The sequence below is a fragment of the Rhinolophus sinicus genome, chromosome 1, assembly GCF_057876585.1.
Source record: "Rhinolophus sinicus isolate RSI-liver-muscle chromosome 1, RSI-T2T, whole genome shotgun sequence".
In the NCBI taxonomy this organism is placed as follows: Eukaryota; Metazoa; Chordata; class Mammalia; order Chiroptera; family Rhinolophidae; genus Rhinolophus; species Rhinolophus sinicus.
The window spans coordinates 163,717,130-163,744,746 of NC_142501.1; the positions used below are offsets into that span (position 1 = coordinate 163,717,130).

At 39.6% G+C, this 27,617-nt stretch overlaps 1 protein-coding gene across 1 annotated transcript; it reads left to right on the forward strand.

Moving 5' to 3' along the window:
* Nucleotides 1-1,352: 1,352 nt before the first annotated feature.
* Nucleotides 1,353-27,617, forward strand: BMP3 (bone morphogenetic protein 3). Its single transcript, XM_019720129.3, has 3 exons — nucleotides 1,353-2,240; nucleotides 16,796-17,706; nucleotides 24,565-27,617. The coding sequence occupies exons 1-3, from the start codon at nucleotides 1,916-1,918 to the stop codon at nucleotides 24,754-24,756; spliced, it is 1,428 nt and encodes a 475-aa protein (XP_019575688.2). The 5' UTR covers nucleotides 1,353-1,915; the 3' UTR covers nucleotides 24,757-27,617.

The window sequence follows — 27,617 nt, forward strand, 5'->3', positions numbered from 1 at the left end:
TTGGAATAATAGGGATTGAGCCCCTCCTAAAAGCAAGTCAGTGTGCCAGTCACATTAGCACTGTTTACTAATTTCATCCAAACAAAACTCCTAAAAGGGATGTGTTGTTATTCACCTTCTAGGAAGAAACTGAGATTTGGAAACCCAGTATGGTCTTGTTGCCTATTTTCTTTTCAATAAACCCCACTCTGCTCCCAAAGAGGGACTAGATAGCTGCAACATACATTTACTGATGGCTTTACTGCACCAGGCCAGGCACTGTGCTAAGAACATTTACATGAATTGTTACACTGAAATGTCAGTTTAAATGCTAATGTCATTACTATTATACTAGTGTGGTGATTGAGGGCCTGAGCCCAGCAGTCAGACTCACTGAGTTTGGAGCTCAGCTCTGTCATCTACCAGTGTCCTTTGGCCTCAGTTTCTTCATCTGTAAAATGGGCTTCCTTGTGAAAATTCTTTAAAGATAATACACGCTGAAAAATGAAAACTAACAAAGGCCTAGGACATAAATGTGGGGTGAAATATTGGCCAGTAGTTTAATCACCATTTTACAGACAGGAAAAGAGAGGGCGAGGAAGGATCTCAGAGTTAGCAACTCTAAGAGCTTGCCCTGGATTCTGGGGTCTCCCAGAAGCCCTTGTGTTTCACCACCACCCACCACCAATCTTCAGAGGAACCTCTTGAGTGGGAATGAGTGAGTGGGATGCATGTTTGTGGTGTGTTTGCTTGTTTATTTATTAGTTTCTAAGATGGGATTGAGTCGTAATATGTTTGCGCTGGAGGTGGGGGGGATGCAAAGTGAAGAGGAGGAGGAGCTGTGATGGGTAACTTCTTAGACAGATAGGATGGGATGACACCCTCACAGGCACCTGTGCATGGTCCGCAATGTTCATCAAGGGAGGAGGCTCAGGAAAGGAAGAGAGCATGGTGTTTTCATATTGATTCTGTTTGGAATCAGAGGAAAAAGAAGCCAGGAAGAAGTTTATTTTGCTCTGCCCTCTTGCTGGCCAAGTCACAGCCAATGTTCTTGAAGGGGATTAAAAAAATAAAATACCCAGTCCCTCCTACCCTTTCTTTCTTCCTGATCTTCTCCTTTCCCCCTCCTCTCCCCAACCACCTCCACCCCTACTTCCTCTTCTCTCCCTCCGCGTGCGGGTTTGCGGGTTACTTCCCTTCCCTTCTTTCCCAGCTATAGCAGGATCCAAACTGCCTTCGAGAGAGAGGGCGAGAGGGCGAGATTGGCTGCGGACTGTACATATCAGCCAGAGAACGAAGTCTCTCTCTCTCTCTCTCTCTCTCTCTCTCTCTCTCTCTCTCTCTCTCTCTCTCTCTCTCTCTCTCTCTCTCTCTTCCCCCCCCCTCTCTCTCTCACACACACACACACACACACACACACACACACACACACACACACACACTCAAAACTCGGTCCGGCCGCAGCGCGGCTGCTCCAATCCCTAGAAAAGGCGAGCGAGCGCCCTCAGGCCCGCCGCGCGCTCCCCGCTCCGGCACTGCGCCCGACGCAGCGCTAGTTCCCGTCCCCCAGTGCCGCGCTTAGGCCGGGTGTGCCCGAAAGCAAAGAGGGGAGGGAGGATAGAGACAGATCCTGAGAACACCCTGGCCACACACGCCGTGACTTTAGCTCTTTCTCCGCGCCCGAGTGGAGACGGCGCCTGCAGCGCCCTGCGCCTGTGAGGTCCGCACCGCAGCCCGGGAAGAGCCCACCTGCAGGTCCGCGATCTACCAGCGCAAAAAGTGGGGCTCCTCACTGTCCTGCTCAGGCAGTGTCCGGACTCCGGGAGCCCTCGCCCCAGCTAATTTGGAGTTCAACCCTCTGCTCGGCCACCGGCCCCTGGCGCCTTTGTAGTATCCCCCGCCACGCAGAGAGCGGACGCGCTGCGGGGACCTCGCTATGGCCGGGACGCGCAGGCTGGTGTGTCTGTGGCTGGGGTGCTTCTGCGTGAGCCTGGCGCAGGGAGAGAGACTGAAGCAGCATTTCCCGGAGCTCCGCAAGGATGTGCCAGGCGACCGCACGGCAGGTGGTGGCTCGGGCCCCTTGTTGCAGCCGCACGACAAGGTGTCGGAGCACATGCTGCGCCTCTATGACAGGTACAGCGGCGGCGGCAGAGCCGAGGCGGCGCGGATACCAGGGTCCTCCGAGCGGGGTTCGCAACCCCTGCGCCCCCAGCCGCTGCGCGAAGGCAACACGGTTCGCAGCTTTCGAGCGGGAGCAGCAGGTGAGTGTCGGAAGAGCACTCTTTTTCGCTGTCCCAGGTCTCTCCTTGGACCCCCACCCCACCCCCAGCCTCCTCATCTACCCTAGGCTCTATAGTACTACCTAGAGACCTTCCCTCACCCTTCTCAGCTGCCCTTCGAGACCTTCGGTCCCGTCACACCCCGCACTTCGCCAGCGAGTAAGCCTAGTTTGAGAGTCCGAATTGGGAAGGAGAAGTAGAGAGAAGGGCGCGGAGCGGCGGAGGGGTCGGCTGGAGGAACAGCGTGGGGAAGGGGAAGGGCTACCCCCCTCCCATGCCCAGCGTAGCCTTCCTGCCCTGGGGGTAGGAGCACCTCTGGGGTGCTTATGTTGATGTTTCCTAAGTCGGTCAGCGGAAATTCCCTGGAACTGGGCTTTAGCCATGTTTACCTAGAGGCAGATGTCATTTTATGCCAACCCCAGGATACGGGAGAGAAAAGTCACACGTAAACTAGACGTCCTCCCCTAGCCTTTTAGACAATCGCTTCTCTAGATCTTGCACCCTTCTTAACTCGCGTCCTCTGTGTTACTATAGTTGACACTTTCTACTTGACACCCCCCCCCCCCACTTGGTGGCAAACACACAAACTAAACCAGGTGCTCATTGTATCTTTTAAAACCCATCTGGGCAAATAGAGGTGTACCATCCACCCTGGGAGGAGTGGGGGTGGGGGAAGCAGCCGTGGGTGTAAACACCTCTTGGAATCCGCCGATGAAAAATCTGCTCATCCCATTTTTCAACACACAGATCACTGTGGACTGAAATTCATGGCTTAACAAGGTTTCTCCTGGCCCCTGTGGTGAAGGGAATAATTTATGCTAACAACCTGCCTCCCTTGTGCTAACAGCTTGAAGGAAAGTTTCCTGGACACTAACTCAGTTTATATGCTTTGAGGATGCACCAGGCTTTTTTGTTCACTGCATTCACGATAAAGGGAAACATAACTGCAAAGCCTGTCTTCAGTGAATGGTTGAAAAATAGCCAAGAATCTTCAAGTACGGAGGCCATGCCTCATTCTCTATCAAGTCTGTCAGAATCACTAGAAAGAACTCTCCCAAAGCTTTGATATGTAGGACTCCTGGAAAAAAGGGAAAACCAAAGCATCCATCAAGGAAAGCCCTAAGTTGACACTGTAAATATACACTCTAGAGCTCATAGGCATGATGACATTTACAATAAATGTGAATTATGCTTTCTGATGCAGAAGTCTTTAGCTAGAATCTGAGCTGAACCAGATTTCACTTTCTTCTTCAAGCTGTGAGCATAATCTGTGAGGAGCTGGCCTCTGCTAAGGAAACAGAAACCTGTTCTGGGTTATCCACAGTACGCCAGCCACTTGAGGAGGCTGTCCTGACAGCTGACCACACCACTGAATGCTGTTTACTTTAGTGCAGCTCTGAGGGCAGAGCTCACATGAAAGAGGCATGTGGGACCAACAAGAATTGGAAGAAGTTGGGTGGGCAAGGCAGGTGGATACATGAAAATACTCAAATCACTCTTCCCTTGATACTCCTTTTTCTTGGTTATATTCCTAGGGAGTATTTTTTGTATCCACAAGTTTCATTTTTATTGTGAATCACAGGGTTTGGAGGTAGAATGTGAGTTTGTTTCATTGACACATATTGTATAGTTTCTCTGTATGTTTGTTTTGGGCTGAGTGAACCATGAGTGGGAGATGGATAAGGATTTGAGTGACTCCGGCGCCATATGCTTTTTGGCTTCAACTCGTTCCGTGCACTATGATTTCAATGCCTCTTATCAGCCTCACTGTAGTCGTATGCCATCAAATGATAAACTCTGATACAGAGGCCAGAAGTTCCCGTGAAATGATGAATTGCAGCTTCGAGCTTATATACAAGGCTGTGTGCCCTGATAAGCAAAGTAATCCCCTTAGCATCCCAGAGACTGTCTTAATGACTTATTCATCAAACGTAGACACTGGGTTTTGTGGAAGCTTAAGTGTCATGTTACTACATGGGAGACTCCTGGAGGGGTGGTTCGTGTTGGACCTCTTCCAAGAGTGTTTAGTTACTAACACACTAAAAAGACCTTATTATAAGGCAGTTCTGGCTCTAATAAGGCAGGACTCCAGGAAGGTGCTAAGGCTTTCATGTGTGTCCCCTCTCCTTTATCCGTATCAGCATTTTCATAACACCCTTCGTCTTGTGACACACGTTCTGATGTAGGTGAAAGATGCTGCCTCCATTAATAAATTAGATATGTTTTCTTGTCCATAGTGTTTAGATTTCACAACATATGGGCTTCTCTGTACCAATGGTGTTACAGATTGTAATGGCAGGTCAGGTGGTGTGCGGTGTGTGTGGCGTGGCTGCTGATCTGGCAGACTTGCCAAGTGCTTGTTCAGTCTGAGTTATGGCCTAAGACCCCTATTTGCTCCTTGGAACATACCTGATTAAAATTATTTATTGTTCTAAACCTAGAATATCTTTGGTTGAAATTTAGCTGCTGTGGTCTCCCTCTGATTACTTTCTACTTAAGCCATTACTTGATGGTGGGTGGCATTCATCCTAAATACACTTTCTGCCAACCCCTTTTTCTCCTCCCACAACGCTATGCAGTTGTTGTGCCAAAACCGTACGTTTGGAACACTCATAAGTCTTCTTGTGATGTGTAAGGGTTTACATAAAGATAGGTTTCTCTTGCCTTTGTAAAAGGTAATTGACAAAAGTACTGATGACAGAGAAGCTCAGCTTGAAAACAACATACCATCTTGAAGGAAGACAAGAGGCCTATGAAATCAGCTTTTATTTTCATCTTAATTTAAGTTGTCCTTGGCGACTGTATCATTAAGGAGGAGTCGTTTACATGAAGTTTTCTCCTGGCTTGATCTTTTGAGATACATACTTTGTGTTCCTTCGTTTCTCATCATTGCCATGCTCACTTCATCTTATTTTTCGTAATCATAAATTTAAGCTTTTCAGGAAAGTAATTAAAGCACACGTGTTCTTATTAAGAAACTGTCATTATTTTAACTTATGACATATAACTACAAAAAGATTGCATTTCAGTGGATATGTGTCACCTTTCTAAAAAAAAAGATCACACAGAGTTCATAGATAAAAGCAAAGAAAATTGAGGTAATCCCAACCCAATAGTGAATATTTTTCTTCAGTGAAAAAGGGAAGCGTCGATGACTAAAAATCTTTTTTAAAATATCATTTGACATGTTTCTGAAGTACAAGGCTAAAATATAAGGCTTTACGAAAGGCATAATTAAGGGCTGAATGTTGACTTCCAATAGGAGCCATTCCTGTAAAATACATGGCCTGGTAGGAAAGCATCATTTTTGATGGGTTTGATGGTAAGGGGATATAATAACTTTATTAAAACATAGTTAAGTTGAAATTTCTGGCACCTAGAAACTAGGCTTGAAATTAAAGCGTACTTAGATTAGCTAACATTTTTATTCAAAAGACAATAGAACATCTGGAGAGGGGGAACTGGATGTACAGCTGCTTTGAATTATACACTTCTTTGAATACATGATAGCCCTTAATGAAGTTTTTACTGTAATAGGCAAGACAGCTTTACAATCTCTGACATTTAAAAATCCATACTACCATGAATTCTTGATTATCCATGCTAATGGAAAGGAGAAAGAGAATAAGTTACATAAAAAATAATTTAAATTTAGCTCTTCAGTATAATTAGACACACTCAAAGAGACCAAGAGACCATGCCGGTCAATGAAAAAAATCCCTTAAGCAGATAATTCACTCAGGGAATATTTGTACATTAAAAATATATACATAATTAAGAATATAGTAAAAGGATTACATACATTTTACCTAAGCAGTAGAAGTTTATAAGCATTTGATTGACCTAATTCAATCAAATCAGGTTTTTCTCAAAATTAAATAGGGATATGAATGTCAAATATGCTTGTAAGCATTTTGAAATTATACAATTTTTATATTTGGAAGAGGCTCCAACCCCTTTCTTATATAGAAGAAGAAATGTGTAATCATGATGTATATGCCAAACAACTTTCAAACATACTAAACTCATCTCAAAACTTATTATTTCTAATATTCTGATCTAATTTTCTAGGAGAAAATTTGGTAAAAAGGGGTCTTTGGAAGATATCCACATTTCACAAAATTGGGTGCCATGGTCAAATAAGTTTGGAAAAAATGATCAGTTTTCTTTCCCATGGGACCTTTCAGGTCCTTTAAATGCTGACGAGTCCCCTTAAGATTGGCTCACTTTCTTCCCAAGGGAGCATCTTAGAGAACTGTGGTTCTAAGATATCTAGTTGGGGACACACTGGTTACCCCTAATTTCTCAAGAAAGAAGATATGCAAAATTCAAGTGAAAATTGTCTCATTTACATGGTTATTTTTTGGACTGGGGTCCAATTTGCATTGCACCATCTTCCTGTTTTTACGCTTTAAACTGTGCAGGTAACTTTACGAGTTTCTCTGTCGTTACATTTCATTTTCCCTCTTTTTTTATGAATTATTCTTCATTGTTTTCTTCTATAGGATTAATATTTGCTATTTTACAACTAGCATTATTCCTTCAAAAGAAAAGTTACTTTATTTGTGGAAAAATTCACTAGAGATCATACACATCCCTTGGTTAATGTTTCATCACCATGAATACCTTGATTAAAGACACATTTACTCAATACACCTGTGAAATCCCTTATATAATCCCCATTGTTTGTTGTATTTCTTAGATATAATAAAAATCATACCTATCAAAAAGCCTACTGAAAATTATTGATTAACTTTGCACATACTTTCTATTCACTATTCAGGATTTTTGTGGTACAACATGAGAACTTTTCTCCCCAAAGTTTGATGGTTTCTCCATCTATTCATTTTCTATATCCTAGTAATCAGTATCTTAATAACTTTTTTTCAGTGGTAGTAGTGGAAAGAAGTTTGGCATCACAAATAGTCTCATCTTGAGCTTTTCTATGCCAAGTTTCAATTCAGAATGAATCTTTAAGATTATGTTATGAACCCATGAAAATAGAATTTTGTAATGGAAACACTGACATAATATTCATCAAGTAACACAAGTATACCAGGATAATATCTACTTTGGACAGTAGTAAAGAATGACAATGTAACTGAAGAGCCCTCATATGTGGAATATATTTAGAAATCCAGAAAATTGCTAGTCTATTCACGTTACTAGTGGTTGTGTCCTAGCATATTGGTACTGGGAGTACTCTCCCAGTAACACACATTTTCAGGGGTAATATTTTTAAAAGCATGGCTATCTCTTTATGTACAACATCCACACATAGGTCATAGAACCAATTGATCATGGTGTGTTTTGGTACTCCTTCAATGATCGACCTTCCTTTAAAATCCATCTTTTCTTGATAACAGAACCACAGTAAGTGCAGTGCCTTGATTTTATTTGGGCATACTGTGAAAAAAAGTTTTTGGACAAACTGATCCTACTGTATCACTAGCTTCAGTAAGTTCTGACTTTAGTGAGTATGGTTCTGTCAAATATTTCTTTTATAAAATTATTGTATCCAATGGTTTTAGAAATGCAGAATTCTTTGTCCAGTCCTCTGATTTTACAGTTAAAACAGATGAGGCCCAACATGATGTTATTTGCTTTTCTTTCAAAGAATACTGTTATTGCATGGAACTAATCTAAAGACTGTTTGAATTGAGTGTAATTGCTGTACTTTGGAGTGGGTTAAGAAAAATGGTTTTCAAGTAGAGAAGAGATTCTTGGAGTTTCAATTTTTCAATTACCTGAGGCTAAGAATTAAGAGAGCTAAATGCTAATCTTGGCTAAACTGCTAATTAATCAAGTCGTATAATATTGCTAGGCCTGGTTTCTCCATCTATCAAATGGGTTAAGTCATAACTACTGTACCAGTCTCACAGAAAGTTGGCAAAACTCATTTGAGAAAATGAATGTGAAAATGCACTAAAAGTTTAGAAGCCCTATGTAAATGAGATATTCTTAATATTTTAAGATTATAATATTGTAATATTCCATCTCTTTCTAGCTTCCCACAACACCTTAAACATGAATAACATGTTAATCATGTGCAGTTGTTTAGAGCACAAAGGACACATCTGGGTGGCAATGTAAATAGAAAGAGATGGCAGTCCTCTTGTAACACAATCTATGACATCCCAAAACTACATTCAAGAAGTTACTCTTTCTGTCCTGACCTTGGTGAGTTGCAGAGTTGCACCTTTTTACAGTGAGCTCTTGAAGTTCATTGTTCTCAAAGTATGGCCTCTGGATTAGTAGCCTTGACATTGCCTGGGAACTTGGTAGAAATTCTCCAGCCCACGCAAGACCACCTGATGAAACTCTAAGGGTAGAGTACAGAAATCTCTGTTGTGACAATCAAGGTGATTCTGATGCGTGTCTGAGAGTTTGCTCTATGCTCATGTCATTAGAGTTTTGAGTATCATATCACAACCAGCGTCTAAAATCTAAGATTGATTAACATGCAAGTCCTGGCCTTTTTAGTGGGCCTGTCCATGAACAAATGGTTTATGAATTTATAGAATGGTCAGCTTCTTTCACTTTGGAAGGTATATTACTATCCTTATGACAGTTTTTGCCCTGGAGAGGGCTTCAAAGTAAGTTAATCAAGACTTCTTACCTTTCTTTCACAGCTGCAGAAAGTGTGAGGCCTAATTGACTTGCTAGAAGGAGGAGGATGGGAGCCGGGGCCTGTAAAGCTAGTTTCTGGAGGGCAAAGAGTATATCTCATTTCCTTCTTGCGTTCTGAGGACCTGGCATAGTTTGCCACATGGCAGGTACTCAGTAAATATTTCAGCTGAGCTGAATTAGATGTTGAAGGGGCTAGATAAGAAAAGATAAGTAGAAAAAGCTATCAGCCAGGCACAGGATCCTTTAAAATTTAATTTACCATGAAAGAATTTCTCACGAGGCATTTTACTATGTATATGTTGAATGGAAATACTATTCTACTTTATATACACTGTTCTAATAATGCTTCTTTTCTGTTGAACTGGAAGGAAACTCCACACAGCACTTAAACCCAAGAAGGGCTTTTGCTGACTTTGGGAACTTGAAACTACTTGAAAGTTTTTTCACTTCGGTGTGAAGTAGGAAACACTTTTGAATCTGGTAAATTTACACATTTGTTCATTCAACAAGTTTAACAAATATTTTTCAGGATATAAATGCTCCATTCTGTGCGAAATACTAGGAGTTCAAAGATTTATAGGACGTGGGTCTGCCCTCCACAAGCTCACAGTCTTGGAATGCCCTTGGGTGGAGGCTGAGTAGATAAACTGATTAATGAACATTTTGCTCTCTTCTAGAAAAACATACATTATATCATCTTTGGCCATGTTTTACTTTGGACGTAGAGAATGGTTGTTTTGAGATCCCATAAAACTCAGTCATTTGACTGGGACTCTGCAAGAACAGCAAAATTCTATGACTCGGTGTACTTTGTAGAAACACTCCATTTTGCCTTTGCCTGAAAGCTGGGGGTGGGACAGAGAAACTGCAGTCGTGACTCAGTATCTGCAGCAAGTATTTTGCAGGTGACCTCGAGTGCATATGGCCCCATCCTAGGCACCCCTGGCATTTCTAGCAGCTGTACTTTGTTTGGAGAAAGAAGTGGGAAAAACATTGTTCTTAGTTACATATTTTCTGTGTGACTAAAATGTTTTCCCTGCTTCCTGGGGATTTAAGTAATCATCAGGATTTCATTTAGCCTATTTCTTTTAAAATCAGACTTTACATAGAAAGCTTCCCATTGTATGTTCTAATTCCCTTTGAAAATGTTGTGTGTGGGCTAGCGCGAAGGTGAACTTCCACTTACCATCTACTCCTCGAGAGGAGCTGAACTGTTGCAAGAGTACAGCTGGTCCTCAGTCGCAGTTTCCTCCCTGAGTCCTTGGTGCCCTTAGGTTCAGGTGCCTTTGTTTTCAGATAAAACCGGAAATAAGGCTTCTGTCTTTATTTAGTCATTGAACTCCTAAAACGTTCCAGCTAGCTAGTTGAAGACCTGGGTTCCTCTCCAAAATTGATTGCTAACTAACTGGGTAACTGCTGTGGTCCTTCATTTTTGCTTTTCTATTAATGTGTGGGCCAGACTAAATCTGTGTATTCATAAAAGAAGCATTTACTGAGCATAGCTGAAGCATTAAGCCCTATGCTAGGGGCTGAAGAGCCTGGTGTTAATTACCACAGGGCCTTGTCTTTAAGGAGTTTATGGTCCTAGGAAGGCGCAACAGTGTGATGAAAATGGTAATAGAGGCAGGATCCAAACCAAAGGAGTGGGTTGTCATGACAAGCTTGTTTTAAGAGGTGGTGCCTGTCTTTTGCCTTAAAAACCAAATCTGGAATTTAAAGAGAACAGGGTTGGATGAAAGCCTTTCAGGGAGAAGCAGTAGCAGGTGCAAAAGTCCTAACAGGTGTGCAAAGGGGAGTACGGCTTGTTCAGAAACTCACCTCACTTCTAAACCCCTTTTCAATTCACAGATATTATGACTCTGGAAAATTCAAAATAAGATTGTAACGCCAATGGCAAACCCTAACTAGACTGCGGTAGGTGTATCCCCAACAAGGAAAATCCAAGTTTGTGCCAGTGCCAGCAACCGTGAGAAAACAGCACCACCTATTGGTAGTTAACGTTCTGGCATTGAAAACATTTCCGTGGTAAGAGCTGGAAATAAAGCCTGTTGAAGTTCCTTGCAAGGGATCTGTGAGGTTATCTAGTCACCTTTCACACCCGTCCTACCATAAAGACATCCTTCTGTAATAGTCTTGAATTATGAAAATCTATCTTCTGTTGGCCTAGTCCCACAGACGGGTCTCAATGTCAGGCTAGATGCTTAAGAGGTCATGACTTACACTGGCCTGGATTCTGCCTCCGTTCAGCTATCACCTTTATAACCCAGTCTCATCTTTGACACTGGAAAGGGAGACACTGACCTTTCTGAAACCCCTCAGGTATTAGCAAACCATTCACATGTCATTACTAAACTGTTTTTAATCCCTCCAGGCCGTGTATTTTCTATTTATTCAACTCAGACTTCGTTGAAAATTTCTAGATTCTCCAACATCTTGATTACTTTCCTAGTTGCTCTCTTCTATATTAACAAAATGAGAGCACCTGGAATTAAGCATGTAACTCTAGATATAATTGGATTGGTGTGGTGTACAATTAGTGTTATTTTCTGGTACCCAAAGACTATAAACAGCCTAAAACTGCATAAGCTGTTGTTTTGTAACCTGAAAAACTCATCATTTATTTATATTATTATTGTATCAGTTCTTATTAATCAGAAAGTACAACTTGGGTTTCTGAGTCAATAATTCCATATATATATATATATATATATATATATATATATATCACAATATTTCAGAAGAATAGGGCAAGTGAACACTAAAGTACTTTTTATTTACTATTTGAACATGGATATCTATGTCCATGGATAAATCTCTGCTACAATTCATGGGGAAGAGAGGATCCTACTGAAAAACTGTTATTAAGCATAGGAAGGGACTCATTTGAAAAGTTATATTAATATAAAATCTGAAAAATAATCATGAGAATAATTGAATAGATATTATCATTACATATTTCTACTTGCAGGGAGGTGCTATCTCCTTTTTATTTATTTCCCCATACTCATTTGCTCAATTCCATGCAGTCCTCTAATTACTGTTTTTGTCCATTGTAAAAACTATTTGTTGGGTTGTTTGGTGGGAAAGAACATTGACTTACCCAGAAATTCTGTGCTTTAAGTTCAGAGAAGGCAAAAATAATGTGTGTGTGTTAGAGAAATCAAGGAATGTTTTGTGGAATGGTTAAGATTTTGAGCTTATTGTTTGAAAAACTGGGGGAGGAGGGAATCTAGAACAGGCAGGGATCCTGCATTCCTGGGTAGAAATGGTACAAGAGCAAACGGCATCAAGTTACTTTTAATAATATATTATATTTTAAATGGTCTGCACCTGATTCTGAAAGGGGAAGGGTTCCCCACTCCAAGAAGCAATTCTTAGACACCAGCAGGGTATCCAGGAATTCAACTCCATTCTGATACTACCGTGTTTCCCCGAAAATAAGACCTAGACAATCAACTCTAATGCGTCTTTTGGAGCAAAAATTAACATAAGACCAGTATTATATTACATTACATTACATTATATAAGATCTGGTCTTATAGTAAAATAAGACCAGGTACTGTGTTTATTATATTATATTATATTATATTATATTATATTATATTATATTATATACCCAGTCTTATATAAGATAAGACCGGGTCTTATATTAATTTTTGCTCCAAAAGACGCATTAGAGCTGATTGTCCTGCTGGGTCTTATTTTTGGGGAAATACGGTATGTACCTGGAGGTAGCATCAGATTTCACAGGTTAAGGGCTCAGACCTCCCTCCACTTCAGACATTCATCACAAGCCCAGGTTATTACCTATGCTTCTGACCAACTGGCTTCAGATTGGAGGCCCCTGTGACCCCTCCTTGGGTTTGATTAATTTGGTAGAGAGGCTCACAAAACTCAGAAAACCCATTTACTCACAAAATTACCAGTTTATCATAAAAGGATATAGCTGATAAACAGCCAAATAGAAGAAACGCATAGGGCAAAGTACATGGGAAGGGTGTGGAGCTTCCATGCCCTTTCCAGGTGCTCCACTTTCCTGAAATATTCACATGTTCACCAACCTGAAAGCCCTTCCAAACCCCCTTCTTTTGGGTTGTTATGGAGGCTTCATTATATAGGCATGATTGATTAAATCATCAAGCATTAGTGTTAGCTTCAACCTTCAGCCCTTTTCCCCTCCCCAGAGAAGTCAGGAGGCTTGGACTGAAAGTTTCCAACACTCTAATCTCTGGGTTTGTTCCCCTGGCAACCAGCCACCATCACTACCTGACCTCCAAAAGTCACCTAATTAACATAACAAAAGACACCTTTGTAGCTCTAATACTTAGGAAATTCCAAGGGTTTTAGGAATTCTGCCAGAAAAAGAGGAAGACCAAATATACATTTATTATTATAAATCACAATATTACAATATTTAACCTAATATATCCATATATTACCATTTCAACATGTAATCAATATAAAATATATTACTGTGATATTTTACATTTGTTTTTGTACTAAGTCTTTGAAATCCAGTGTGTATTTTGCACCTACAGAACATTGCAATTAGAAATTCAGTGTCTAATCACTATCACAGTGGACAGTGCAAATCTAGTTAGCTAACATTCACTATGTGCTTTACCTGCATCCCTTCAATTACTTCTCACAATTCTGCAGTTGATACTATCAGGCTCGTTTTACAGGTGAGCAAACTGAGGCTTACGGTGCTTAAGTTATTTACTTGAGGACAGCTGTGGAGCATGGTGGAGTTGGGACTGGGCCATAGGGCTTTAACTTCAAAATAATGCTCTGAATTAAAATGAAAGTCATCAGAAGAGGCCATATGGCAGATTTCTGAGACATTTATGGGAAGATATTGAAGATTAGACTCGGGTGAAGGCCATTTAACAGCAGGTCACAAGGTGTCTGGAAATATGTTTGAAAGAAAGAAACATTTTGAAGCAAAATGTGGGGGAAGGGAGCGTGATTGTTTACCCATTAAGACACACCACCCATATTCCTCAGAGTTCATTTCTTCCCTGCCAGGATGTTCCTTTGGCAACTGTTCGATTGCCACATACTCAGAACAGAGTGACTGCTCTTCCTTCCATTTTAAACTTCCATCTGCTACAAAGTTTGGCTATATATGCTTTGGTGGCTGGTATGAATTAAGACTAGAGTCTGAATAATCCTGATGGCATAAAGCTCTGTAAAATATTACGCTGGTGTCATGGATTATACAGATGTACACAAATGGCAGTTTCCTCCTTTTTCCTTCACACAATGTGAAAAATGAGTAAAATATATTTCTCATTGCACTTCCCTTGTGCTTGGGGACTCAATGAACTCATTTTAAGTTTCTGCGTCTTTATAAAAATATTTTGTTTTTATTGAAATATGTTTTTGATCAAGAGCATAATTTCACGGTTGCGTGGGTGTTTCTGAAACAAACATGTATATGGAGCAAGTGCACAGAGGAGGGCCCCAGCTCTGGCCCATCCCAGGCCTGGGGACTCAAGTCTAACCTCAGCCTTATTGCTAACGCATTAGATGATCTGAAGGGAAGGAATCAACTTCTGTCCTCACTAATCAATCTCCCATTCTGTCACACTCTCTCATTTCTGGATTTGAAGAATTGGAAATACAATTGACCAGTTTCAATTATATAGATGAAATTCAACTCTTAAATTCATGGAATGTCATAAACTTCAGACAAGCTCCAAACAACATTAATTCTTTATGACACTTTTAAATATTCAGCTCATTTTTTCAGATATATTATCTGAATAGTGAGATACAGGGTCTTGCTTACCCATCCTCATCTTGCACTGTAAATTTTGTGAGTCAGGTAGAAGAAGATGTAATCCCTGTTACATGGTTAAACCAGCACTAATCACAATAATAATTTATATTAGCAAACACTTATTGGACCCTTTATAAACTGCTTTACACACATCTCATTTAATTCTGATGACAAGAGTGGTAGGTATTATCTCCATTTTATAAATGACAATACCAACTTGTCCAAAGTGGCTAAGCCAGGACTTGAATCAGGTGAGTCTAATTGCATCAGTGCTTGTCACCAATAGACTATATACATTGCCTCAGATAACAAACTATTACAATACTTGCCAAATTTATAGTAATAGTTCTTGGTAGTCTCATAAATAATGGTGATATACACACAAACACATGCACACACACAATGGAATATTACTCAGCAATAATAAAGAATGAAATCTTACCATTTGCAACAACATGAATGGACCTAGAGGGTATTATGCTAAGTGAAATAAGTCAGACAGAGAAAGACAAACACCATATGATTTCACTTATATGTGGAATCTAAAACACAAAACAAATGAATAAATAAATCAAAACAGAAACAGACCTGTAGATATAGAGAACAAGCTGATAGTTGCCAAAGGGGAGAAGGGTGGGGGGTGGTGGATTAAATAAGTAAATGAATATATATATATATATATATATATTCATTTATTTATTTATTTATTTATTTATTTATTTTTTTATTTTATTTTATTTTTTTTAATGGAAAAATGTTCATGGCAAATGGCCCACTGAGGGAGGGCAGGGCCAACCTAATAATGATAATACTAATAATACCAAACAAATCAAGTTGTTTAAGTATAAAACAAGACAAAGCTTATAAAACACAATCCAGAAAAAAAAATTTTCTAATAAATAAAATTCCTACTGTATTTTGTTTGAGGTGAAATTCACATGACATAAAACTATTTTTAAATGAACAATTTGGTGGCATTGGGTACCTTCACAGTGTTGTGCAACCACCAACTCTACCTAGTTCCAAATTATTTTTATCATTCCAGAATAAAACCGTGTAGCATTAAGCAGTTTCCCCCCATTCTTCCTCACCTCCAGCCCCTGGCAAACACTAATCTGCATTCTGTCTGTATGCATTTACCCATTCTGGATATTTCATGTAAATAGAATCACACAATATGTGACCTTTGTTCCTGGCTTCTTTTTTTTAGCATAATGTCTTAAAGGTTCATCCACACTGTAACACGTATCAGTCCTTCATTCCTTTTTATGGCTGGATAATATTCTATTGTATGGATAGACCACAATTTGTTTATCTATTCATCAGCTGATGGATATTTGAGCTGTTTCTTCCCTTGGCCATTATGAATAGTGTTACTATAAACATGCATGCACATGTACTTGTTTGAGTACCTGTTTTCAGTTCTTTTGGCTGTATACCTAGGAGTGGAATTGTGGGGTCACATGATATTTCTATGTTTAACTTTTTGAGGCACTGCCGAACTATTTTTCATAGCAGCTGAAGCATTTTACATTCTAACCAGCAATGTAAATGGGTTCCAATTTCTCCACATCCTCACTAACACTTGTTATTTTGTTTTTTTATTATTATTGTCAGCCTAGTTAGTATGTGTCAAATGGTACCACATTGTGGTTTTGATTTATATTTTGCTAATAACTACTACTGATGTTGAGCATTGTTTCATGTGCTTGTCGGCCCTTGTATATCTTCTTTAGAGAAATGGCTATTTGATTCCTTTGCCCATTTTTTTTTCATTGGTTTGTTTGACTTTTTGTTGTTGACTTGTATTTTATATATTCTGGATACTAGATTTTATCAGATACATGATTTGAAAATATCTTCTCTATTTTGTAGGTTGTACAGACTTTCTTGATAATGTCCTTTGGTGCATAAAAGTTTTTAATTTTGATAAAGTCCAGTTTATCTAGTGTATCAATTTAGATAAATCCATTGCTAAATCCAAGGCCATGAAGATTTTACCCCATGTCTTCTAAAAATTTCATGGTTTTAGCTCTTATATTTAGTTCATTCATTTTGAGTTAATTTTTGTATATGGTGTGAGGTAGAAGTCCTATTTACTCCTTTTTTTTTTCCTTCCTAGGAACCCTTGAAAACAAGGGACTGCATATTTTTAACCTGACTTCTCTAACCAAGTCTGAAAACATTTTATCTGCCACACTGTATTTCTATGTTGGAGAGCTAATAAACATCAGCCTGAGCTGTCCAGTGTCAAGAGGATGTTCACACCATGCTCAGAGAAAACATATTCAGATTGACCTGTCTGCCTGGATCCTCAGCTCCAACAGAAACCAAAGCCAACTCCTGGGTCATCTTTCAGGAGATGTAACCAAACCTCATCGAGACTTTGTACCCTGGCTGTCTAAAGACATCACTCAACTCTTGAGGAAGGCCAAGGAAAATGAGGAGTTCCTCATAGGAGTTAACATTACCTCCAAAGGACACCAGCTGCCAAAGAAGATGTTAGCCTTTCCTGAACCTTATATCTTGGTATATGCCAATGATGCTGCCATTTCTGAGCCAGAGAGTGTGGTATCGAGCTTCCAAGGTCACCGGCATTTTCCCACGGGAGCTGTGCCCAAACTGGATAGCCATATTAGGGCTGCCCTTTCTGTTGAACGGAGGAAGAAGCGTTCTGCTGGGGTCCTGCTGCCTCTGCAGAACAATGAGCTTCCTGGGGCAGAATATCAGTATAAGGAGGATGGGGTATGGGAGGAGAGAAAGCCGTATAAGACCCTTCAGACTCAGCCCCCTGAGAAGAGTAAGAACAAGAAGAAACAGAGAAAGGGACCTCACCAGAATAGCCAGACACTCCAGTTTGATGAACAGACCCTGAAGAAGGCAAGAAGAAAGCAATGGATTGAACCTCGGAATTGTGCCAGGCGATACCTTAAAGTGGACTTTGCAGATATTGGCTGGAGTGAATGGATTATCTCCCCCAAGTCCTTTGATGCCTACTATTGCTCTGGAGCATGCCAGTTCCCCATGCCAAAGGTAGCCATGGTTCTTTGTCCTGTACTTCCTGTTTCCATAGAATAGAAAGACACACTAAGTTGAGTGTGTGATTTCATTTACAAAATCCACCTGGACGCTTCTTTATTACATTCTAAAGTGTAATAGGTAATATGGTTATGCTTGGTTTTTCTTTAATAGTTGTTAAACTAATATGAAGTCAGTATTAGTGTGAAGAAAGATATGAGAAAAAATGTATGTGTAAAATATGCTTTTTGTGTTGCTTCCAAACAAGGTGCATATTTAGCTACGTGGTCTTAATTTAGCTGTGGATGAAGCTACACCTGTTCACGATAAGCAAGCCCCAAATAAAGGAAGGCTGCTCTTGGAGGGGTATTCAGATAATGAGTGGACGTGATGGGAGCAAAGGAAAGGATTAATTGGATTGATGTCCTAATGAAGAATATTTTTCGATAGTCTTTTGTGAGATGAATTGTCCCCTAGGGGGTCAAGATAAGGGATGAGCCAGGTAAACTCACCTCATGAAATTCACCAGATGTTTATTTCATTTGCTTTCCTGATAAACATCAAAATGGAAGGCAGAATAGTATGCAATGACTCTGTAAACTTCTTCCAAGACTCATTTCAACTGGTCAGTGCTTACCCATGTGTCATGCAGGGACTCTAGTCCCGCTCCCCGCATAAGAACTCAGGACATGGTGAGGCCAAAAAGGAACACCCACGGAGCCATAGATAGGGGAGTCATACCACTATATTCTTGCTGGTGGCTGGGTTGGAGATACAAAAGCAAACATACACCAGTGCCCCAACAAGGGGTCTTCCTGCACCCCCATCTCGCTGGAGGCCGGGCAAGACACACTAAGTAGGATCCCCACGATCCCCAATCCGCCGTCTGGATGTCTGCCTGCCAACCAACCAACCAACCAACCAGCGCAGCCATGGCAGTTATATCAGTGGCAAATGGCTAGCTGGTGACAGGTGATGGCCAACCAGTCACAGTTGATGGCCATCTACTACCTGAACCAGCACCTTTCCACGTGAGGACGAGAGCCTGGAAACTGCTCTCTGGGACTCTGTCCCCATACTGTGTCTATTTAAAAATCAATGGGGAGTGTACTTTATCGTATCAGTACTCAGTATCCTGACAAATATATTTTCAAAAGCCCCCCCCCGCCCCTCCCCCCACCTTGCCCAGCAAGTCCAAGTGATTGTTCTCTTCTAATTTAGAGTTAGTGAAACATACCGGTGCCCTCTGGCCTTCAGTTAAGCTTATTGCTGCACGTGCATTGTTAGCTTGTAACAGGTTGAATTTCTGTTATACAATGAAAAGTGGTTCTAGAAATAGAATTCAGAGGAAGAATAGAGGGGTTTTTGGTTTTCTGGTTTTTTGCAAAACTTGAAGTGAATCAACTTTTGCTGCTCTATGATAAAAAAAAAATTGCTTCAAAGAGTAAGCAACTTCTGCTTATAAATTTTTAAAGTAGCATGTTCATATTCCAGTCCTGTGATTATTGGGATGCTAAATATAACACACGCACAAAGCAAAGGACCGACTGAACAAAGCCGTGGCAGCCTCAGGGCCAGGAATTTGACTGAAATTCCATTTTCTTGTTAGAATGTCTCAGAAGCATGAGCTTTCTACATGTTCTAACATTTTTGCTGATTCCCCAAAATTTTTGCTGATTCCATGTTTTGTAAACTGAAATACAAAGTAAAGATTATATACATTTACAATTATGTAAAAGCCTTATCTTGCCTAATATTCATAAAGGACATTTCAGTGATCAAACAAAGTTTTTCAAAGTGGGATAGCATTTAAGAACACACAGCAAAGATGCAAGTATAACAGGCAGTGATGAATCTTTAGTTTAAAGAGTGGCTTGCTTTGTAGCGTTGAGAGACAGAAATGGATTCAAAATCTCTCTCTAAACCCAGGATGACTGATTTTTAAGTGGGCCTCTCTGTGTCTTCCAAATAACTGTTCTCACTCTCATAAACTGTAATTTCTCTGGGTAGCCTGGGGGAGGAGTTTTTCTCTTCCCTCCTGACTCCCGATTTCAGGGCCTAGGGAGCCATGAAAATGCAGCGATACTCAGTCGGTTAGCTTTTCAACTTCTAACTTTGGAGACATGGCCTCGTCTCCACTCCCCAAAAATTAACCCATCTCCTGTTGGCTCAGCCTGCTTTTTCAGTTCAAAAACTTTGCTGTTGCTTCAGTACAAGTTTACCATGGTTCTCAGTGACCTAAAGAATAATAGTTTTAAAACTTATGAGGGATAAGTAAAGAACAGCAGAGACAAGTGTAAGGAGAGAAGTATGTTAGTGCAACAGAATGATTAAATGTACATGCTTGGTCATAGCTGGGCTGCTTAACCATAACGTGCCTGAAAATTGCCCAAGGATCATGTTACTATGTAGGTTCTGATCCAGTGGCTCTGGGGGTAGAGCCTACGATTCTGAAGATCTCACAAGCTCCTAGATGTTGCTGATGACGACGGTCCAAAAATCACACTATTAGTAGCAAATTTGAGAGTCCAGTCCTTTGGGCTTGAATCATGGTTCCACCTCTTACCATCTATGGTTTTTTGGGGAAGTTACTCAAACTTTCTGTGTGTTCATTTTCTCAGCTTTGAAAGGGGTACAACAGTAAATAATAAAAATAATAGTATCTACATAATAAAAACAATGGGAGAGTGAGGTACTAGAGCACCTTACACATAGTAGGCACTCCATGAATATTTGCTGGTGACAGTATTATTAATGACCATTGTCGAGACTGAGGAGAACAGAGAATTAAATGCAGGGGGCTGAAGAAAGATCACACAGGGAAAGGGATCAAGAGAATAAAAGATGTAAGACAAGAAGAAGTTCTGTAAATGTTTCTAGTCTCTTTTTGAACATCACAAAGCCTAAAATAGGATTCTCCCTATGGGTACAACAGCCCGTAAGCTCTTCCAGTAATGTTTCTTTGGAGAATAATAGAATCAGGAGAGCATCGGTTGCAGCAACTGAACTCATAATAATATTTGTCAAAACTTGGAATGGCATCAGAACTCCACGGAGACATAACAGGGATAAGTGTGGAGTTTCTCTCTGAGCTTGAGATTTCCTTTTGCCAAATTGAGAGTGGAAGTTTGGCTGTTACATGGAGTTCTCAGTCTCTCATCACCTAGTGTAGATCCGCTTAACTTTTTAAGGATTCTAGTGGTTCCCGTTAAGCCTTCCAGGCTTTGTGGCTTTCAAGTGGTACAGTCACCAAAACGATGGGAAACGTGAAGCGATAGGAAGCTGCTATGTAATTAATCAGCATCGCCGTTATCAGCACGGTGTCCGACGCGGTAACCAGAGCAAGCTGTTTAAATGGAAATACAGTCCGAGCAATGGAGGAAAATAAAGTCTCTGACCAGATCAGTACAAACACATGTGGAATAACTGAGGCGCCAAAGAACTTTCAGACTTTAGATATACATTTTGCCCCAGAGGAAAGTTCTCCCAGGCCAGACTCCTCTGCTGGCCCTCCTGCTTTTTGGCCTCCTGAGCGAAAAAGCCTGCTCTGTATGGTGGGGCTCTGCGTCTGCAAAAGTCGACAACCTGTTCTGTAATTCAGAACAGCTGTGTTCTGCCTTTCCCAAATTCCAGGCTTTGCCCTTTCACTGATTCCAATTAGATAGTTTCTGGGCTATCACACCCATGTGGGCTGGACTAGAAGAGTGTGGAGCAAAACCCCACGGCCCTGGTCAGGAATGAGGGCTCTTAGCTGATGACATACTCTTCCCTGCTAATGCATTTGTAATCAAATTCATCTCAAGGACATCATACATAGCTTGGCAGATGCGGGCCTGACCACTGCAGATTTCATTCACAGACGCTGCAGTTTGGATTTTTCTGATTTCTAGCCCCCTACAGCCAATCTGTTCTCCTAGGGAGAGATCCCTGGAATTCTGCCATGAGATGAAAACTACCCATATAGCTAAAGCCAAGTCGTATGCCTTTGCCTCTCTCTCTTATCTCTTTAGCAAAGATGGAAAACAGAGATTTCCAATGAAAATGATAGAGCCATTGTCACTGACAGAGCTCCAAGAAAACCAACAAGGATTAGAGGAATGAAGTTATTTTGCATGGAATGATGCAAACGCTAGAAACAGCAATGACACAGACTTAGGCAGCACAGAATCTAAACCCTTTGAACCAAGCATCCAATATAAAGAAGAAATTTGCATTTAATGAGTTCAAAATGATACCCCTGGATTAATTTCCTGGGTTTTCCAATTCCATATTTTGCTCACAATTATGAACTCTAAAAACCCTAACTCTTGATGTGCTGAGTTACCTAAGCAAAAAACCGCCTGAACTGATGATGAAGTCATGTTTCACACTCATTAAAAAAGGAGACTGGGGAGGGAAATAACACAGATTGAATGATTTCCCAAGTTATGTAAAGAAAATCATGAGAAATATGACCAGAACTCAAAAACAAACAAAAATTAAAGACTGGCAATATGCTTTAAATAAGCAAATTAGTACATGAATCTTTTGTGCATGACATAATTATTCTTGGTAGTGGCAGCTTGTTCAGAGGATTCTATAATGAGAAAAAAAAGTGGGAAACTCCCTGGAAAACTGAGAGGTTCCTGATAAGACATACCAACCCAGAATCACGGGTTTGCATTTAATTCCAGGAGCCCACCAGAGACAGCTCATAGTTTCTGAATCTATCATTTGTGAGTTAGAGCTTAAAAAAAAGGGCTGGAATTTTCCTGGGAAACACCCAAGAATATTTTCCATATCTACTCCAGGTCATTTGCACAGAAACTTTTATTTTTGTTGTTGGGAATTATTTCCATAGAAATAGGTAAAATGGAGGGTATGCTATTTTTTATAAGTATTTCATCCACTTAGCAAGTACTTATTCAGTGCATAAAGCACGCACTGTTCTAGGCACTGAGGAATATTGGTGCATCGCAGTGTTTATCGATCGAGACCTCATCATATGATCCTAGTCATATGAAATTTAAATATTATAGGAGTCATTAAAACATTAACAATAACAGAATAATGTCGGGGAAATGTATTGTTTAAAAAAACTCTTTGGGACATTATCGTAAGCTATTTGGATGATTGAGTCAAGAATAAATCAATAGAGAAAAGTAGATGGCTGCAAAAGTTTTCTTTGGATATTAACAATACAGATGAAATAACAAACAATGGTTATTGACATAAACTATATAATACCGACTGCAGTTTGTGTCAGTTACACATATTTTATTGGAGCTGCAGAGCACATGATGTACAAAATAAAACAACTAGACTTCCTTTCTTTAAAGGGAGAATACCTTCCTTTGCAAAGCTAATTAATTTAAAGTTAGCATTCTTTTTAACACATACTTAAAGTCTCTAGGAAGAAAGGGTAAAAAACAGTTGTCCATCATTAAAAGTTTTTAAATAATTTATGCCTATTCACAAAAAAGTTGAAGGCTAACATATGGATAATTGTTTTCGTTAAAATTAAAAGATGGGATGAGACAAATCAGATTTGCCCTTTCTCTGCCAAAAAGAATTCTACATATTTTTTTTTTTTATAGTATGCCAGATTTCTATATTATTTGCTTCTCCCTTGGCTTGTATGTGCCCTTAACCTTTTAACTTTTTCCAGTTTCCCATAGTGGGAGTTTTAGGAGTATGAAATTAAAATACCAATTCATTGGGGCAGAGGTGCCTCTTGAGCTATGAGAAACATGGCTCAAAATCCTGAAATTTAAAAGCCAGAGTTTTGGCCTAAATCCTACTCCTGAATTCACATGTGATCTCTGGCAAGTTACCACATTTCTGTTTCAAAATATGCTTAAAACAAAAATGTTTTCACCTGCCTAAAAGAGACACTGGGAAAAATCCTGTTGCAAAGTGTGGCACTTCTTGAAGACGTTCTGACCACTCTGGCAATACCTAGCGTTCTGGGCTTGGAACAGTGACTGTTCTCAGTGCCCAGCAGGGCTGTAAGGCGCTTACTAAATGAAACCACATGTTTCACATGGATGTTAATGTTCCCATTTGGCATTCTCTCAGGAACAGATTTTACCCAGGCTTCTTTGGTCAAACTTCTGACATCCATGGGATAACCTTAGGCCCCCTACGTTATTCCCAGAGGACATGGCCCACTCTTAGAACACTTTTAACTCTACTGCATTGAAGTCTGAACCCATGGAGCAACAGTGACCCCCAGTGGCCAATGGTGCGGTTTTCTTAACCCCCGTTGTTGTTTCTAAGGACAGGTGAATATATACTGGAGTAATCATCCAATCTATCCTCGTGGCCACTATGAAATAAATCAATGCCCTTTGACGTGCTTGGTTTTAGTTTTACAAAATAGTGTAAATATCACTACAATCGTGGCAATAATGTGTCAGCGTTAAGTAGGGTGCTTGTTAGGGCTCTTTATGGAACCCTAGGAAGTCATTTGTGTTGCAGTCCTATTATTGAAAACATCCTAGGATGTATTAAAGCTGTTTGAGAACTCAGTTGTTTTTTAATTAAATGATTTTTATTTAGGTAACTGGATTCAAAGCCTCACTCTTACCAGCTGTTTGATTTTAGACATGTTTTTAACTTTTTCAGTCTATTTCATTACCTGTAAAATGTAAGAAAAGGTAGTCTTGTTGTAAGAATAGAGATACTACATATAATATAAAATGCCTGGCACATTAATAAATGATAACCATTCTGGTGATGGTGGTGTAGGAGATTGGGCTAAATGTGTAATGATGCCAGGGCTTTATTAAATTGCTGAAAGGAATTTATTATGTATGTATTTCAGGATGAGGGATGAAGAATGGAAAAGCAGTTCCACTTAATGTATGTGTTCTTCTCCCATTTCTTTTCTAGTCTTTGAAGCCATCAAACCATGCCACCATCCAGAGTATAGTGAGAGCTGTGGGGGTCGTCCCTGGAATCCCTGAGCCTTGCTGTGTGCCAGAAAAGATGTCCTCGCTCAGCATCTTATTCTTTGATGAAAATAAGAATGTGGTACTTAAAGTATATCCTAACATGACAGTAGAGTCTTGTGCTTGCAGATAACCTGGCAAAGAACTCATTTGAATGCTTAATTCAATCAGTTTATTTTTATGGACTGTTTTTTTTCTTTTGCACTGCCAATGCATTTCATTCCAAAAGATTTTTTAATAGTCGAAAGAGAATGAGCAAACAGACAATTTCCACCATGGAGAACTGGGATGTATTTGTTTCTGAATGTAACTAAAAACAAGATTTTAGTAAATATGGACATCTACTACTTCTTTTAATCATACAAGAAACATGGTAACAAACTGTTTTTAGAACTGTTAGAGAACACAGTGATTTATTTTTGTAATGGGCTTGGAAAAGAGGTTGGAAAAACAATAATAGCTTATCATTTATCTCTACTCATTAAGAATAGAATAATTTCATATTTCGAAGTAGGCTTATTGCCTTAGATTCCTGAGCAATTCAGCAAGTGCTAAATAATCCGATCGACTCTGATGTTTATCTTAAAACTGTTTGAGACTCTTGTTTACCTGTGTTTTTCTCCACACGGCAGTGTGTGAGTAGCTGAGTGGAGACAGTATGTGCTGAGTGTTAGTGCGTATATATCTATGTACCAGTGTACATACTGCCAGGTGCCTGTGCCTCTGTAGGAAGGTTTGCTTAACATGGTTTTATAATTCAGTCTACATAGGATTCTTTGTTTTTTGAATTTCATGTTCTGGCAAGCACCATTCAATTATGAGAACTTTACCAAAAAGGATAGAGTGATCCAAGAGCATATGCAGAGAGTTACCACTTGGCCCAGCCATTTAATTGGAAATACAGTTGTTTTCATTTCATTGCCTCCCAGAAAAGGAAACCAGCAACCCAATTTTCCAAAACCCAGATGTAATTCCACTTCTATACCTCTTTTTCACAAGTACTTTCATTTGTTCTTTTAAATTGAGTTCAAAAATCCTTCCTGAAGCCATTAAATTTTTAGTTCTCTTGCTATGCCTTTACTTTCTGTGAAGTAATCAATAGATACTGAGGCTCAAAAATTGATGCAACATTAGAGATGTCTTTAAATGACCAATTTAATCACAATCAGCCACATCTATTTCCAGGCACTTTTTCTCGTGGATCAAGGCTTTTGACTCAGCGATGGAAGCTGTTCTTTAGCAAAATTCACTAAAAATTATCCACCAAGAAAGGGAGTCAAATATAGACACTTTGTTTTTTTCCCATTTTATTTGTTATAAATACCTACTCTTATACTTTTGCCCTTGAATATTGTCTCGAAAACCTGTCACTCACTATATTGACATGTGTGACAGAAATGTTTTCAGACCATGGATTGTTGTTGATGTATCTATGGTTTTTCCTCACCTTAGTTCAGTCTCACCTCATTAGAGGCAACTAAGCCATTTCAGAGGCTGTGACATATCAGAAGGAATGAGTTTTTTGCTTTGTTGTTTTGTTTTATTTTGTTTTGTTTTTCAGTCTCTGTCTATAGCTATCTATCGTGGTTCATCATTTCATAAATATTTACTGAGAATCTATTTTGTAAAAGACACTTTGTTAACCATGTGTCTTTAGTGTCCTCGCTGGTAAAATGAAGAGGCTGTGTAGCTGAACTGGAACTCTCTTCTGGCACTGAAAGTGTGGGTTTATTATACTGGCTGTTTCACACACATCTTCCTTGAATGGGTGATAGTGAGATCTAAAAACACTGTAAGTACTTCTGTTCAGAAACCAAAGGCAAAAACATTCCATTCTTCAGTGCTTGTGAGTGTGGACTTCTCTAAGTGGTACTTTTATCTTATTGGAAACCCACTGAAAAAAAAAAAATCACAATGAAAAGAAGCTCTTGACACTTTTGGAGTTACACAAAGGCTGGTGTGCTTGTGTGGTAACTCTGAATGAGACACTCCAGTTCTAAATAATGAATTATGTTCTGGTGCTTGAGTTACTAGGTTTCTTATGTTCATTACTATTTGTTCTGATAGCATAAGGGTCAAGATTCACAATGACATAGGTGATGAAATTACTGTTTGACACATTTTATCAAAATTTGAAAGCAAAATTACATAATAGGAGCAAGCCAGCATATGGCCACCAGAGCCTATGTTTTTCAATCAATAAAACTTCTTTTTCATTGGTAGATTTGGTTAAATCAAATCTTAATTTAGTTTTTTTTCTAGAGCTATATCAACCAAACTTCTAATAATTCTCAGTATTGTTTCTCAGCCTTCTTTTATCCAGATGTCTGTTTGTTACCTTTTTTAATTGGACTTGATTACATATTACAAATTACATCCTAAAATGGCCCCAAAAGTTCTCTAAATAATAAAAATTTCCAAGTACAAACTAATTAAGATTTTATTTTAAGTAGCAATTTATATGACAAAATGGAAGCACTATGAAAGAGCTTGGGTCGTCCCTTGGCAATCAAAATACTTTCTGACCAGTAGTTATTTTTGGGTGGCTTTGTAATCATCATTTCACTCCTGCATTGAAGACATATTATGGTATAAACAGGAAAAGTTTTATTCCCAAAGAATAAAGGAAGATTACTTTTCAGTAGTGGGGATTGAAGTAAATGAGTTAATATTTTAATTAATAAAAATTTACGTGAAATAGTTGGAAAATTAAGTGACTGTTTTACAATTTTACTAGTAATAACAAATTACTAGTACAATTTGTTAGGTACTAGTGTTTGTATATTTACTACATAGACTTTTTATAAATCTCCTGATATAAAAGTGGCAGTGGTGAAAGGAGAAATTACATTTATAATGCCGTTTCCTAAGTCATGCATCTCCATCTGTCTCTCTGTCTCTCGCCCCACTCCCCTTACTCTCCCTCTCTGTCTGTCTCTGTCTGGTCTCTGTCTCTCCCAATGCCCACCCCCACCCCCACTCCTAGATGTGAGA

Excerpts from the sequence above, each read along its gene's own strand:
- BMP3 (XM_019720129.3), top strand. The coding sequence starts at position 1,916 with ATGGCCGGGACGCGCAGGCTGGTGTGTCTGTGGCTGGGGTGCTTCTGC. Across the intron at positions 2,241-16,795 it reads CTTTCGAGCGGGAGCAGCAG|GAACCCTTGAAAACAAGGGA; the intron begins GTGAGTGTCGGA and ends TTTCCTTCCTAG. Across the intron at positions 17,707-24,564 it reads GCCAGTTCCCCATGCCAAAG|TCTTTGAAGCCATCAAACCA; the intron begins GTAGCCATGGTT and ends TTTCTTTTCTAG.